Raw genomic sequence first — 16,278 nt, forward strand, 5'->3', positions numbered from 1 at the left:
CAATAACAAAATCAATAGAAAAGCGGAATTTTCAAAATCGGAATTCTGTTCCGTTTTCCGCAATTTTCCGCGCCTACCTAAATTCTACAAGAGAGCACTACTACGAAAAATCGTAATTTCAACATCGTAAAAGCAAGCCAGAACATGGTTTATTTGATAAAACCTAACTTTATGCATGTGTGGTATATGTGGATGATTTCTTTGATATAGAAAAACTATGTTGATGTATGTGGTAAAAATAGGAGTCGGTTTACTTACATGTTTATATTAACTATAGTAAAAAAAATAAATTAAGTAGCGACGCGTATTTTAGGTTTATTTTTTAGTAGGTACTTCATCTCTTTGTATAAATAGGTGGCTCTGAAAAGAGCCGTTTTGGGTTGCTGGTCGAAGGTCAGTTTAAGCTCGCTCTCCACGAATGCGCCGTGCAAGTTGAATATCCTTGGGCATGATGGTGACTCGCTTTGCGTGGATGGCGCAAAGATTCGTGTCTTCAAAAAGACCGACCAAGTAAGCTTCGCTCGCTTCTTGTAGCGCCATCACTGCACTGCTCTGGAATCGAAGATCGGTCTTGAAATCTTGGGCGATTTCACGAACAAGACGTTGGAAAGGCAACTTGCGGATCAGCAGTTCAGTCGACTTCTGGTATCGACGGATTTCTCGCAGAGCTACTGTACCAGGTCGGTAACGATGAGGCTTCTTAACGCCTCCTGTAGCAGGAGCGCTCTTTCTTGCAGCTTTGGTGGCAAGCTGTTTGCGTGGAGCTTTTCCTCCAGTAGACTTTCGAGCAGTTTGCTTGGTACGAGCCATTTCTCAAGGTTGAAGGTGAAATAAAGATACGGATGTTTCAATTCAATGCTAAAGTCACGAATGATGATTGTGAAAGGCTGTCGAAGTTTTTATACCGGTGCTGTGCGCACATTAATTACAGACGCCTTTTGTTGATTATCCGTTCGCAGTACTTCCTTTACCCGCGGCTAGCGCCTTATTGCAAGCTTCTGTGGTATTCGCACCAAATTGGCGGATTAGACAAAAACAAAGAACGGATTAGATCTCCCGAGGATACAACTCGAGCCTTGATAATCGGTCTACCAGTCACAATTTGTTGACCCAATTTTATTCTAATCTCTGATTCAGTCTAAAAAATACGATTTAAAGTTCTAAACTATAACCGTTTAAATCAAAGGCCTACTGATGATATGATATTTAGAAGTTGAGTTATAGTATGGGACAAGAGTAGAGTATTACATATTTAAGCACCTATTCCAGAATATTTTAATATTCAGACCATCATGCCTTTGTAAATTGACACAACTACTTCAAGGAGATAAATTAAATCGAACAAATATTTTTTAGTATATAGTACTGTAGGTGAAGATGGAACATCTTAGAACTTATTATCCAAATACCCTGATCGTGTTTTAAACAATTAACAACAGTATATAGAAGTTGTAAAGATGTGGTTTTATAATTCTTTGAATGTTCTTTGTTTACTACCAATTGGTACGAGAAAACAGAATGAAAATGTGTTTCATCTTTCCCCGACCTACTATATTATATTTAACAACTATTAATAAATTTTGTATTGATGCCACAACTTTTGGCTGTAACACGGGAAGAAAAAATAGAAGATTTAAGCATCCCATCTTACCCCACTCTACTATATAACAAATGGCTGATAATGAGCATATGAAAATTAGTAAACGCCGAATGCGAAACCTCGAAAAATGTAACGATGATGAATAAATGAATGTAATTAAAAAACTGGTATTTTTGCTTGACTCGGTTCGTTTTAAAAGGGTTGGGAAAGATGGGACACCTTTAGCATATAATGTCCAAATATCCTGATCGTGTTTTAAACAATTAACAGCGGTCTATGACAGTCGTGCGGATACGGTTATTTCATAATTCTTTAAATGTTATTTGTTTACCACCAAACGGACGAGAAAATAGATTGAAAAGGTTTTCCATCTTCCCCCACTCTACTATAGTTTAATAGAAACCGGACGTCAAATTATTTCACGTTGATTCTTGTCAGTAACATCAATAGCTAATGGTTTGCGTACTAACATTAGATAAATTTCGTTCTAAACTCGAGAGTATACTGTGTGTTTTTTTAGCGTAGAGCTTTAAACGCACACGTAATAATTCATGCGCCTTACCGCTTGGCAGAGGTAAAGAGCTCTTTAAAAGACAATTTCGGCGTTAACTCTTCCACCGAGTTTACCGAATGAATCATATATACCACGAAAATACCTCAAATTCCGCGGTTTACTTTTTCTGTCTGTTAATTCATTTGTACCGTGTTAACCTTGCTTTGGGTGTCTACACCACAAATGACTTAAATTCTCTATTTTTTCTGAAGCCTATAAATAGTCTTTACATAGATTCGTAAATATCGGAAATGGAATTGTATTTTTCCAACACTGCGCTTTAACATTGTTAAGTCACCATGTAGTCGATATATGTTACAATAAGTACTGTATGGAGACAGACCATGCAAATTTTGGTGTGGGTATTCCGAGTATTTTTATTGTTACTTCGTAAATTATTCGAACAGTGTTGATTACAACAAAAGAACAAGGTACGCGGTTATAAACAATATGTCCGATGTATTGGTCCTTTATTGAATTGGAATGATAAGCACTGCATTGTGCACAGTGCAGTTACTTAGCAGCTGAAGCCGGTTTAGGAATGTATGATGTTAAGTAACACGCAGCCTCGATTGGCCCGGCGCAACGTACTTCGAACAAAAATAAACCCAAATATATGTAAACGTTTTTACACAACAACAAATCGATATAATAGTTTTAAAAGTTCGGCTAAGGTTATGATTATTGCATTTAGAAGCATTTGCGGTGGACAATGGATGGGCCGGACTCGTCGTATTCTTGTTTGCTGATCCACATCTGTTGGAAGGTGGAGAGTGAAGCAAGGATGGATCCTCCAATCCAGACGGAGTATTTCCTCTCTGGTGGGGCAATGATCTTAATCTTCATGGTTGGTGGTGCAAGAGCAGTGATTTCCTTTTGCATTCTGTCGGCGATTCCTGAAGAAAAACATAACGTTAGACCAAATTCACGAACGATTTACGCCGGCAAAAAACTCCCGATGCTTACCAGGGAACATAGTGGAACCTCCAGAGAGAACGGTGTTGGCGTACAAGTCCTTACGGATGTCAACATCGCACTTCATGATGGAGTTGTAGGTGGTCTCGTGGATACCAGCAGATTCCATACCAAGGAAGGATGGTTGGAAGAGGGCCTCTGGGCAACGGAATCGCTCGTTTCCGACGGTGATAACCTGAACGATTAATTTGCATGTTAAAAATGGAAGCTTCATAATTTTGCATTACTGTATAAGTCATTAGAATATGCAACGCACCTGTCCGTCAGGAAGTTCGTAGCTCTTCTCGAGTGAGCTGCTGCTGGCGGCGGTTTGCATTTCTTGCTCGAAGTCAAGAGCAACATAGCAAAGTTTTTCCTTGATGTCACGAACGATTTCACGCTCGGCTGTTGAGTGAAGATAATCGTTTAAATTCTGCTCATATGTTTTAGTATTAAAAAGTTAAAGCTAATCTGACTTACCAGTGGTGGTGAAGGAATAACCTCTCTCGGTCAAGATCTTCATCAAGTAATCGGTAAGATCTCGTCCAGCCAAATCGAGACGAAGGATGGCGTGGGGAAGGGCGTAACCCTCGTAGATTGGGACGGTGTGGGAAACACCATCACCACTGTCGAACACAATACCGGTGGTACGACCAGAAGCGTACAATGAAAGCACAGCCTGGATGGCGACGTACATGGCGGGGGTGTTGAAGGTTTCGAACATGATTTGGGTCATCTTTTCACGGTTAGCCTGTTAACAAAATATAACTTCATTAGTAACAAATTATAACTTTATTAGTAACAAAATATTAGTTTACCGAACTTCAACAACCAATGCGTATTCTCTTCGTATGCTAAATAGGTACTTACTTTTGGGTTAAGTGGGGCCTCAGTAAGGAGAACTGGGTGCTCTTCTGGTGCGACACGGAGTTCGTTGTAGAAAGTGTGATGCCAGATTTTTTCCATGTCGTCCCAGTTGGTGACGATACCGTGCTCAATTGGGTATTTCAGAGTAAGGATACCTCTCTTGCTCTGGGCTTCGTCTCCGACGTAGCTGTCTTTTTGTCCCATACCAACCATGACGCCCTGTTAAACAGAAAATTAACGTTGACATACTGCGAGAGCGCGTATCCACTATCGGTTAAACGCAACGATTCTTACCTGGTGACGGGGTCGTCCTACGATGGATGGGAAAACGGCACGTGGTGCGTCGTCTCCGGCGAAACCGGCCTTGCACATACCGGATCCATTGTCGACTACGAGTGCGGCAACATCATCATCCATGTTGATTTATTGTTTGTGTAGATTAAAATTCAAAAATTTAAATGAAGCTGAATGCTTTTATTGTACCTTTAAAAACGAGAGAATGTTTAGCATTTAGCTTTGCTGTCAGATACGTAAGGGCATATGCACTACCACTCCAGACAACGCCTAGTTTCCGTGTCGACCTTTCTAAAAGACCGCTTGCATTAAAAATGCCTAAGTTTTGCGTCTCTCTTTAACCGCATAGTAATGTTTACATTACTAAATTGAAAACAGCTGAACATTTAATGCTTTGCTGGTGATTCTTTACTAATTTCGCCCATAGATTGTAAAACAAGATAAGCTGAACTGCTTGCTTGATGCACGTCCGTCTGTGGACTGTGCTCAACTCAACTGCTGAACATATAGGCAGGTACCACGAACTTACTGGCTCTCTGTTTGCTCTATTTCCTCGCCTGTCTCGCTTCCGCCTTTATTCCCCACCTATTCAATCGCTGCGAGTCACCAAATAAGGACAGACGGCGGCTCCCGGGCTGTGACGTAGTCCCGCGATGCCGCGTCATGACCATATATGGTTCGCTTTTGCGAGGCCGGTTTGTAGCGTCGGTTTGGGAGGCTGTGATTGGTCGAACTCACAACGGCGTTTCAGTCACACAGAACCGGGTGTGTTCAAAACGCGATCAGCATTAAATTTTAAACACGAGGCAAGCGCTTCAAGCTGTTATTGCGACACCCTGTTTCATTTAGTTTAAATTGTTTTAAAGCCATCCCCGGGGTAATGAGTCCGACAGACATATGTAATTATACGGTAAAACGAAATAAAGGTGCACCGATTTTGTGCCACAACGATTTACAATTAGGGAAGCATTAAACGCCGTATCAATCAATACCTTAATCATGGGAGGCAACTTAAGTTCTCTAGGCACCAGCGTGCGAAACGTTTTCTTGGCACTTAAAGCGGTGCGTCAAACACTGTTTAATTCCCACTTGGTCGTCTGGACGGTGTCGTTGACGATTTAAAACGCTTTTTAGGATTTCCGCCTAGACTATTGTTGCTTTTGGGCAAATAGAATAGCATCGCACCTATCTATAAGATCTATTTCGGTTAAACTTTGCAAGTATTGTTGCCAGGTTTCGTGCTGAAATCGTTGCATGTGTTTTTAATAGTACGTGTTTGGAATGGGAAAGGTCGCAAAACACTACACGTAACGGCAGTCAGTCATAACGACATGTTACTGTTTGCTTTTGCTATCGATTAATAATGGTATCGCAACAAAACAACAAAACCATGATTCAAAAACATTTTAGTGGGCAAATGGATGCCACGAATGACGTAATAGGTAAGTTACACGAAGCGTAGCAGCAAACAAACAACACAGCGGTAACTGCTTACTGCATCCGTTAAGTTACGTCACTTGCTTCAGAAATATGTGGAATCAGCAGTGGTGCCGGTTAAATTTTTATAGGTGCTGCCAAATCAAAAAAATTAAACAATTTCGTTTTTGCTTGATTCTTTAAAATATAGACCATAAAACGCGTTATTTATTTTTTATTTGGAAACACTGCACCACGACGCGTATCGACAAAGTGCTACGTCACCAAAGATTTAATCAACAATACGCGACAGCGCCATGCAGCTTAGTCACGACGCAATTTCCTTCCTTGTCAATAAGTACGCTGGTGATGCTATGGTCCTCTTATTACACCAATGGCTATGACAAGGCTTCTCAGCCCGTCCTGGTTTGCCGGAAACTCGCACAAGAAATAAACGCGTAGGAGCGGAAGTACCTTTCGGTGTACACAACAGCGACCATCAGAGAAAAATAGGAATCGAAACGGATTTGAATTTTTAGACGCGGACTTCTGCTCTGCGCGACATTTTATCCAGACGTGGCGAATTTGGAACACAGCGCAAAACTTAAATGTTAATCTCTTCCCTTATTTCTAAATACTTGCTTGCCACCAAACCACGTGTACTTGGCCTATATTTAATCTGACTTCTCCACGTAAGACCTACTGTCCTGGTCACAATCAGTAAGCTCGCATTAGGTAGAATGTGCTGATCCGACGACGACTGCCACGCTATTTAAGCGATTCCGTAAGGCCATAAAGCGAAATAGAAACATTAGGTTTACAGGGCTTCATCCATAAAAGGAAGGAGTCGGCGTCATCTTACAATTTAAACAGTCCACCAATCGCCTCGCCCAAAAGCAGGCTTCTCATTGGAAGATTATGACGTCATAAACGTAGGTCGCTTCGCTGCCTCGCCGGCACTGCGTCACGGGCATTGCCCAACACAGCGATTTGCGTAGGGCTAAAAGAGTTAGCAGTGTTTCGTTTCACTAAATCAATAAAGTTAACATGTTTCTTCCTGAACCCCACTGGGTGATGACCTCTTGTAAACAAGAGGGGTATGACAAAGTTTAATCATGCCCTAATACGGAATCGTAATCGACTCATTGTTTGATAAGCGACGATCACAATTGAATCGCGCAATGGAACGCCAATAAAGAGAAACCATGCGCGGTATTCTGTTAATCTTTAACCGAGACAATGGGCGACGAGAGAGCCGCCTTCGACAAATGTCCGCGGGCTGACCATATTTGGATTAGACGTGAGATCATTTTAGAATGAGAATTTCACGCGGGCCGAATCATGATTGTTGATTCAGACCCCGGTTTAAATTACGCGCACTCTGTGTCCAGTTATGACACAAAAGCGACGGAATAGATGCTGACCCTTGCCCTGCGTGTGTAACAGTACGGTACAAAGTTGCAGGTCGATTTTCTGAACGTTCTAAGGCCGTTTTTCCTTTTTAGGCGTTCCAGGTCTTACTATTCGAACCGGCTGGCTGATGGTAAACACAATACGATGGCCGGCGTATTAGGCATTGCTGCAGTATACGGGCTCGTGATAGATTCTACATGCTGAATCCTCATGATATATTGACTCCTATAAATTACACGGACAGATTAACGATTCCTGCACGTATGCCTTAAAAGGCAACACCGTTTTATTGCCAGCACGAGGCTTTCGTTTCAGATGGGTGTTAACATTTTGTTCGTTGAAACTTAGTGTAACTACTTTCATATTAAAGCTTTGCTTACAATTATAACCAAGCAAACAAATGCAACATGATATGCATAGAAATACGTTTTGGTCATTGGAACTTGAAGTTATTACTTTCATATTAAAACTTTGCTTAATGTTGTAACTAAGCAAGAAACTGTAAAAAGCTTTGCATAGAAATTTCAAACCCTGCAGCATAGTGAATGTTTCTAATACATTCGAAAGCGGAAGTAATAGATAATAGAAAATAGAGTAATGTCACATATAGAAATCTAAATTCAAATTAGACTAAAAATAGTTTTACTAATTTGTTGTGCAAGCGTATATGATCACGATATCTATTTATAGTAGAATGTGTACAATATTCGACTGAGACATGTTTGATGTATATATAAAAACCGCATTCGTGCTTAATATCAGAAACCGAGCGCTTAGTAGCGTTTTCTGTCAAAGGGCGTTTCCTCTTGACAATGTACATGCCACACTGCAGTGCGGGTAATCATAAATTCGAGCTTGTTTTTGTTAATTTATTTTAAAACTGTTTTTAAACAGTAACCAAACGATAGCTGCTGTAAATAAAATTTTGAGTTTTTAAATTCACCACATGGCTGGTTCGGACAATTCAATAATTTATACAAGCGCTATAACGCTACCATATTTGGACATAGAGCTGCGGTTTTACTTCCTGGTCGAGTACGGTCGAATAAACAAAAGCAGCATAAATACATTGTTTACCTCTGGTGTGTAGCTAGCCGCCAGCTGACAGCTACGTGCAGTGATTACAATGGGCGGCGTCATTTTGCACCGGTACGTAATCTGGGGTAATCCCTACGTGGCACCACTTAACTAATGAGCCCAATCACCGCATGAAAGTTGTAAGCGGAGCAGGCTGTTTAGCGGTGGTGGCAGAATGAATAATTGAATGGCCTATTGTCGGCCACAGAAAAGACTCCCTACAGCCGCACAGTGCTTTGTTTGTTCCCTGTTCTAATTCGCCGAAAAGTTTACGCCCGAAGTGACATGCAGGATGCATTCTAATAGCACGCACACTCAAATGTACTACATCCTAATTATACAGCACTAAAACAGCGTCAAAATATCAAGAACGCGAGAAATAAACATCTCGTTTGGTAATGTGTTGTTAAGACCTAACTCACAAACAAAGTGTTATAATCAGTCACAAAAGCGGTTCTTGTTTTCCTCGATCAGTGTTTTGTGTTTTGAAAGCAGATAAGTCGAAATGATTCTATTTTTGATGATTCCCTCATAGTATAATCTTGGCATTTAACCAGATTGATTAAACCATACACTGGCCCCGGGCGGTAAGCTTGCTTTATAACATATGCTTTGTTAATGCTGTCTCATCGGCGATCGGGTTTGACCGAGAATCAGTAATTTAAAGAAGGTCAATTAAGTGCGACGACTTTTGCAATTGAGGGCGATTTTGTAATTACGGCTCGGGTGCAAAGTGAGGGCAATTTCGCGCATGTACGACTAAATTACGACCTACTAGCTTATCGATATTTTGCGTGTCATGTCATAAATGCAGAGCATGTTATGGCAGATCGATGCTAGCATTGAGCAGCAGAAAAGGACGTATTCGGTTGCCCAGAGTTATCACAATAATATTGAACTTATACAACTGCATTTTGGCAGTCCTTTTGCTCGTCAAACAGGATTGTTTATATATACTAGGGTGTGAAAATACGGGACATCTGAGCATAGAATATCCAAATATTTTGATTGTGTTTTAAACAATTAACAGCCGTCAATGGGAGTCGCGAGAATACGTTTTTTTAATTCTTTAAAGTTTTTTTTACTAATTTAGGACAAGGCAAAAGGAAATATGTCTCATCTCCCCCCACCCTACTATATATCATAAAACGTATCCGCTATTGAGAAAATTCCCTAAACCCCACAAAGATTTTTAAATCTCGATGCTTGAAACCCAATATCCGCGTTCAGTTTTACTTCGAAATAGCTTGCAAAGTAACTTTCTCCTACACGCATGAACACATATAGCAAAAAAAGTGATTTTCTTAAAGCAGATACGTTTTACGATATCTTTCTCATCGTCAACACTTGTTATTGCTGGGGCTTATATATGCCATTGCAGTTGTTCTTGTTGTGCTTTATGTACGTGTATTAATATTTGCAGTATAGGGCGGGGGATAATAGGACACATTTTCATTCTATTTTCTCGTCCATTATTAGTAATAAACAAAGAACATTCAAAGATTTATAAAATCGTATCCTCACAAATTCCATAGACCGTTGTTAATTGTTAAAACACGATCAGGATATTTGGATATTATGTGCTAAAAGTGTCCCATCTTACCCAGCAGTACTATATCATATTTGGGCGAGAAAAAGCGTATAATGATTTTACACCTCATGTCTGCTTATCACCTACACGTATACAACTTTGCAAATGACTGTTCGGTATAGTTATTTTCGTCCATATGTTTAATAACATAGATTAAGTATAACTTAAATCATAAGAGAAATCTATATACAGTAGGGTGGGGGAAGATGGGACACCTTTAGCACATAATATCTAAATGTCCTGGTCGTGTTTTAAACAATTAACAACGGTCTATAGGGGAGTCGTGAGAATACGCTTTCATAATTCTTAGCATTTTCCTTGTTTACTACCAAATTGGGCGAGAAAATAGAATGAAAAGGTGTCCCATCTTCCCCCAACCTACTAGTTTCGAGACCAAAACTTAGTCGCATAGCTTTAGATATGGTGACCATATTATGGTTTAAGAATGCAAATCATTACGCAGCAGCAAAAAAAAGGAAAATCCATACAGAAATATCGCTTGAATTCGCCTTATCGTCACTCGACTAAAGGATACGGCTTTGTAAATCAGCGTATTGCTGATCCTGTTTAACGTGGATCTAATGGAAGTGACACAGCCTTTAAAGGCGATTTAAAATTCCCATAAGATTTGACTATGGTTTAAAATTATTCTGTTCGTAAATTACTTTATGACTAAGAGGAGGTTTTATGCTAAAAAATTCCAGCTGGTTAATGAAGTTATACTTTGACTTTGTTGTTTTAGAGTCGCACCATGTTAGACAATATACGCATTATCCGGCTGCTAATGGTCACACAAGACTGGGTAAATAAATTATTTGGTAATTCATAATTACCAAATAATTTGCAAAACCAACAAAAATAGTAGGGTAGGGGAAGAGGGGACAGCTTTTCATTATATTTTCTCGTCCCATTTGGTAGTCCTTTCAAAGATTTATAAAACCGTATCCTCACGACTCCCATAGACCGTTGTTAATTGTTTAAAACACGATTAAGATCTTTGAATATTATGTGCTAACGGTGTCCCGTCCTCTCCTACCCTACTATATATAAAATAGTATAGCCAGGGGGGTCAAAGAAGCACTTGTTTTTGCATGGGTACTATTTCTTAAAGCGTCACACAACCAAGCAGTATAAATTAGCGTTATTTAGGCGCCACCTAGCTGAAATTGGTTTTGCAAGAACCAACACATAGGTGACGCTGCTGAGTTTAATGTGTTCGAAACCTACAGTTTTTAAGGTAAATGTTGTGTCAAATATAGAAGTTGTATAAAATACTTTTTTTTAAATAACGTTTAAATTCCATGTCTATATCGCAATAAAATATCTAATTATATTAGTTTTAACGTTGTTTACAGTAATTCGGGGTGACTTTCTCGTTTCAAGTTAGGACATGTAAAGATAATAAAAAAAAGTAGGTCGTGTGTAATGGTGGCTGGCCGACCGATTATCAAGGCTCGAGTTGTGACCTCGGGAGATCTAAATCCGTTCTTTGTTTTTGTCTAATCCGCCGAACTAGAGCGATTATCACAAAAGCTTGGAATAAGTCGTCAGCCGCTAACAAAGGAAATCCTGCGAACGGGCGATTAATAAAGAACGTCTGCAGGCAATCAGCTTGCTCAGCGCGGGTATAAAAACTGCGTTAGTTTTGCAACAGTCATCACTTGTGCTTTTAGCATTGAATTGAATCTTCATCTTCAACCTTGAGAAATGGCTCGTACCAAGCAAACTGCTCGAAAGTCTACTGGAGGAAAAGCTCCACGTAAACAACTTGCCACCAAAGCTGCAAGAAAGAGCGCTCCTGCTACAGGAGGCGTCAAGAAGCCTCATCGTTACCGACCAGGTACAGTAGCTCTGCGAGAAATCCGTCGATATCAGAAGTCGACTGAGCTGCTGATCCGCAAGTTGCCTTTCCAGCGTCTTGTTCGTGAAATCGCCCAAGATTTCAAGACCGATCTTCGATTCCAGAGCAGTGCAGTAATGGCGTTGCAAGAAGCGAGCGAAGCTTACTTGGTCGGTCTTTTTGAAGACACGAATCTTTGCGCCATCCACGCAAAGCGAGTCACCATCATGCCCAAGGATATTCAACTTGCACGACGCATTCGTGGAGAGCGAGCTTAAACTGACCTTCAACCAGCAACCACAAACGGCTCTTTTCAGAGCCACCCATTTTGTATACAAAGAGATGATTTAAAAATATTTTTACAAAAAAGTATAACAAAATAAAACAAAAATGAGTGTTAACATGGAAACTTTAAAAATAACTGCATTGTCAATTCTGACACGCTATCCCAAAAATGCGATTTTATTCTTTCAACTGAGAACAAATTTGGGACCATAAGTTTAGAAATAATTGCACTACTGACATTTATGCAGCATGTGGTAAGTTATCGCCAATGGGAGGGATCACACTAAGAGATACAACTGTCTCAGCATGAAAATGTTACTTTGGTACGAAACGACCACTCTTATGCACACGCTATCTAACTGGTACAGCCAATTTCCACTTGGGCTAGTGTTTCCACGTTGTGAATCTCCACAGCAAAGCACACCAAAACGGTTCAGGGTACGTGAACGATGAAGACCTTTTACTTTCACCTCAGAATTATTCTAATAATAACACCAACAATTCTAATATTAACAACAACGAAATAAAAAAATGTGGCAAACACGTTGCGTTTTTACAGACTACTTGTCGCAGTTGATTTTGTTTAAATTAAAATTAAAGTCTCCTTTAAATGAAGTCTCTTGAAAAAATAAACGAAACTATAATTGTTGTTGTTGCTTTTGTTATTTTTTGGCTGCGCGTCCTTCGCATCAAAGTCGTGTAATTGAGAGTCACATAACTATGACCAGAGACAGTGGATGAAATCTTAACAATAGGAGTTTTCTTTAGTATACCCAGTTACAAGTTTCGCAATAGGTGTTCAACAATGTCATCGGAAAAATGTTATTTATTGCGAATAGGTAACTTAAAGCAAGCAGAACAGTGCAGCGTAATATATGTTTTCTAAGGTTTCGTACAAAAAGGATGCCTCATTTGCATATAATTACTGTTACCCTATACTGCGGAATTGAATGTGAATCGCACAGCAAACTTAAACAGGTTGTGTGAACAGTAAAAATCGAAGCCCTTTGGATATATTAATTTCGAAAAAAAACACAAAACTCGCACAGTTAGAAAAAAAAGTTGAGGCACCTATATAGAGAGTATTTCTAATGGCGACAAGGTTATTTGAGTCGTTACACACAACTGCTATATAGTTATGCATCATACATTTTTTAACTTTATTATAACGAGGAACCAAGACAACAAGATCTTATAAGCAAGTAAAATTTTAAAAGTTTGGTTTTAATGCATTCACAGAACAGAATTCGTAAGAATTAAAAGGCTAATGGTTTCAGACAGTCAGTATATCGTCAGTTCATTACATTTCATTAAAAGGCAACTAGCGTAGAACACATTGAGGAAAAATCTCCTTTTAAACCAGTATTATAAAGTAACTTAATTACAAATTGTCTAGTATCAACGTTAGCATGAACAATGATGTTGCTGCACTCGTAGTCGACAATGGATCCGGTATGTGCAGGGCCGGTTTCGCCGGAGACGACGCACCACGTGCCGTCTTCCCAACCATCGTAGGACGACCCCATCGCCAGGTAACCGTTTTATAGTGCAAAGATATTTCCTGTGATAGGAGCGTAAACAATCTACAAAAAAATAACAGGGCGTCGTAGTTGATAAGGGATACAAAGACACTTACTTCGGAGACGAAGCCCAGAGCAAAAGAGATAGCCTTTTTTTAAAATACCCAATTGAGCACGGTATCGTAACCAACTGGGACGACATGGAAAAGATCTGGCATCACACTTTCTACAACGAACTCCGTGTCGCAGTAGAAGAGCACCCAGTTTTCTTTACTGAGGCCCCACTTAACCCAAAAGTAGGCTTAACAGTACAGTAGATAAAAAGGGGGGGGGGGGGTTATTAAACTTTTGTTACAGATTAACCGTGAAAAGATGACCCAAATTATGTTCGAAACCTTTAACACCTCCGCTATGTACGTCGCCATCCAGGCTGAGCTTTCATTGTACGCTTCTGGTCGTACCACCGGTATCGTGTTCGGCAGTGGTGATGGTGTTTCCCACACCGTCCCAATCTACGAGGGTTACGCCCTTCCCCACGCCACCCGTCGTCTCGATTTGGCCGGACGAGATCTTACCGGTTATTTAATGGGGATCTTGACCGAGATAGGTTATTACTTCACCACAACTGGTAAGTTATATTAGTTTGGCGAAAATCAAATAAAGAAAGTGCTTTACAACAGCCGAGCGTGAAATCGTTCGTGACATCAAGGAAAAACTTTGCTATGTTGCTCTTGACTTCGAGAAAGAAATGCAAATCGCTGCCAGCAGCAGCTCACTCGAAAATAGCTACGAACTTCCTGACGGACAGGTTTACAAACATTATATATAGTAGGATGGGGGAAGATGGGACACCTTTCGTTCTATTTGCTTGTTTCATTTGGTAGTACACAAAGAACATTTAAAGAATTATAAAACCGTATCTTCACGGCTCCCATAGCCCGTTGTTAACTGTTTAAAACACGATCAAGATATTCGGATATTATGTAGTAAACGTGTCCCATCTTACCCAACAGAACTATATTTTATAATTCCGAGCTTAACATATGAAATGTCTTAATAGGTTATTACCATTGGCAATGAGCGATTCCGTTGCCCAGAGGCCCTCTTCCAACCAGCCCTCCTTGGTATGGAATATGCTGGTATCCACGAGACCACCTACAACTCCATTATGAAGTGCGATGTTGACATCCGTAAGGACTTGTACGCCAACACAGTTCTCTCTGGAGGTTCCACTATGTTCCCTGGTAACCATCGCGAAACAAAAACACGTTATTTTTATTTAAAATAACCTGTTCTTTTCAGCAATCGTCGACAGAATGCAAAAGGAGATTACTGGTCTTGCACCACCAACCATGAAGATTAAGATCATTGCCCCACCAGAGAGGGAATACTCTGTCTGGATTGGAGGATCCATCCTTGCTTCACTCTCCACCTTCCAACAGATGTGGATCAGCAAACAAGAATACGACGAGTCTGGCTCTTCTATTGTCTACCGCAAATGCTTCTCAATGCAATATTCGTAACCTTCAAAACTATATTATATCGATTAGCTGTTGTATAAAAACGTTATCTAATATTTGCACTTGGTCTTCAAAATTCATGATCTTGCTCCAGTATTGAATTCTTCGTGTGAATTACCCTGACACAGCAATGCCACCGTAAACATGGTGTGTTTGATACAACTGATATTATGTGAATACTTACACTCTGTAGACCTTTATATTATTTTAAGCTGTGAAATGAATGCGTTTTGTCGAAAACTTATTTGACGAACTAAACGGATCATAGGCTTTATTCAACTTAAAACGAACGTCTCAATAAAACACAATAGTAAAACTAATACAACAATAGGACTTACACGAGTAGGAAGGATTATGCAAGAAAACACAGAAACGTTTGAGAGGCGTTTAATTCATGGTTTAAGTGTATAAGCGTCGCACAATAACTAATAGTGCTGCCGAAAGCCAGAATATTTAGTTTAACGCAATGGGGAATAAAAACTAAAGTACGCACTATCACACGTTCGATGTAAGTTGATTATACCCTTAAATAGTATACCCTTAAAACGCGATACGCAAATATTACTTTTTAATGCTGAAGTAAACGCATGTAATGTCTATAGCAGGGTGCAATATTAAAAAGCTTCCATGGGCTCTCTAAAGTTTAATATAGTTTTAAAAGATACAAATTTATTGCAAATATAGAACTGATCTACCACATAACGCAACTTTAAGGCTCGTTGCTGCCGTTGTGGGCGTATGTGTCCTTGGGCAAGACACTTAACAGCAATTGCTCCAACCCGGTAGTCACTAATGGCTTGTCTAAATCGTCAGCCATACGGAAAAAATCATTCACAAAGCTATATGCGTGGTAACTCGTTATCTGGCACAAGTTCATCATTCACAAAGCTATATGCGTGGTAACTCGTTATCTATGAAACAAAACATCCGTGTTATAACGACTGTTGTTTTCGGCCACGCGAGGATAATTTAAGTTACAAGTTTCCGCAAATCTTTCTTTTGGATTTAGAATTACTCCGTGCTACCACCAAGCGGCTATGTTAACCAAACTCCATAATCATACTTTGTTGATTAAGCTTTGTGTCTACACTGCTGGTCTACACTCTTATGTGTGGAATATGTTTCTGCAATCAAATTATATTGAGCTTCATATGATATGCATAGGCACCGAGTTTTTGCAGAACGGAATGGCAGTATATGTTCACGAACTTTGGCAGAAATATGAATTACGAATACATAGTAGGGTGGGGGAAGATGTGACACCTTTTTATTTTATATTCTCATCCCATTTGGTGGTAAACAAAGAACATTCAAAGAATTATACAACCGTATATCCTCACGACTCCCA

The 16,278-nt window shown here is 39.8% G+C and overlaps 4 protein-coding genes across 5 annotated transcripts; 2 read left to right on the top strand and 2 right to left on the bottom strand.

Annotated features, from left to right (window-relative positions):
* Window positions 1-127: 127 nt before the first annotated feature.
* On the bottom strand, window positions 128-11,447 carry LOC100175370 (histone H3). The gene is made up of 2 exons (XM_002128346.5): window positions 11,429-11,447; window positions 128-854 (listed from the first exon to the last, which is right to left on the bottom strand). The coding sequence occupies exon 2, from the start codon at window positions 808-810 to the stop codon at window positions 400-402; it is 411 nt and encodes a 136-aa protein (XP_002128382.1). The 5' UTR covers window positions 811-854; window positions 11,429-11,447; the 3' UTR covers window positions 128-399.
* On the bottom strand, window positions 2,397-4,722 carry act (protein). Of its 2 annotated transcripts, NM_001032502.1 has the most exon segments (7): window positions 2,509-2,524; window positions 2,612-3,049; window positions 3,120-3,303; window positions 3,385-3,512; window positions 3,588-3,858; window positions 3,978-4,193; window positions 4,269-4,656. In NM_001032502.1, coding segments are annotated over 6 exon segments (1,128 nt in total). In that variant the 5' UTR covers window positions 4,392-4,656; the 3' UTR covers window positions 2,509-2,524; window positions 2,612-2,843.
* On the top strand, window positions 11,430-12,433 carry LOC100183198 (histone H3). Its single transcript, XM_002128978.5, has one exon. The coding sequence runs from the start codon at window positions 11,473-11,475 to the stop codon at window positions 11,881-11,883; it is 411 nt and encodes a 136-aa protein (XP_002129014.1). The 5' UTR covers window positions 11,430-11,472; the 3' UTR covers window positions 11,884-12,433.
* A 164-nt stretch (window positions 12,434-12,597) lies between these two features.
* Window positions 12,598-14,933, top strand: LOC100185562 (actin, cytoplasmic-like). Its single transcript, XM_002128926.4, has 6 exons — window positions 12,598-13,422; window positions 13,491-13,706; window positions 13,768-14,038; window positions 14,091-14,218; window positions 14,471-14,654; window positions 14,713-14,933. Exons 1-6 carry the CDS (start codon window positions 13,300-13,302, stop codon window positions 14,931-14,933), a joined length of 1,143 nt encoding a protein of 380 aa, XP_002128962.1. The 5' UTR covers window positions 12,598-13,299.
* Window positions 14,934-16,278: the final 1,345 nt, after the last annotated feature.

This window comes from Ciona intestinalis, unplaced genomic scaffold (assembly GCF_000224145.3).
Source record: "Ciona intestinalis unplaced genomic scaffold, KH HT000076.2, whole genome shotgun sequence".
Classification (NCBI taxonomy): domain Eukaryota; kingdom Metazoa; phylum Chordata; class Ascidiacea; order Phlebobranchia; family Cionidae; genus Ciona; species Ciona intestinalis.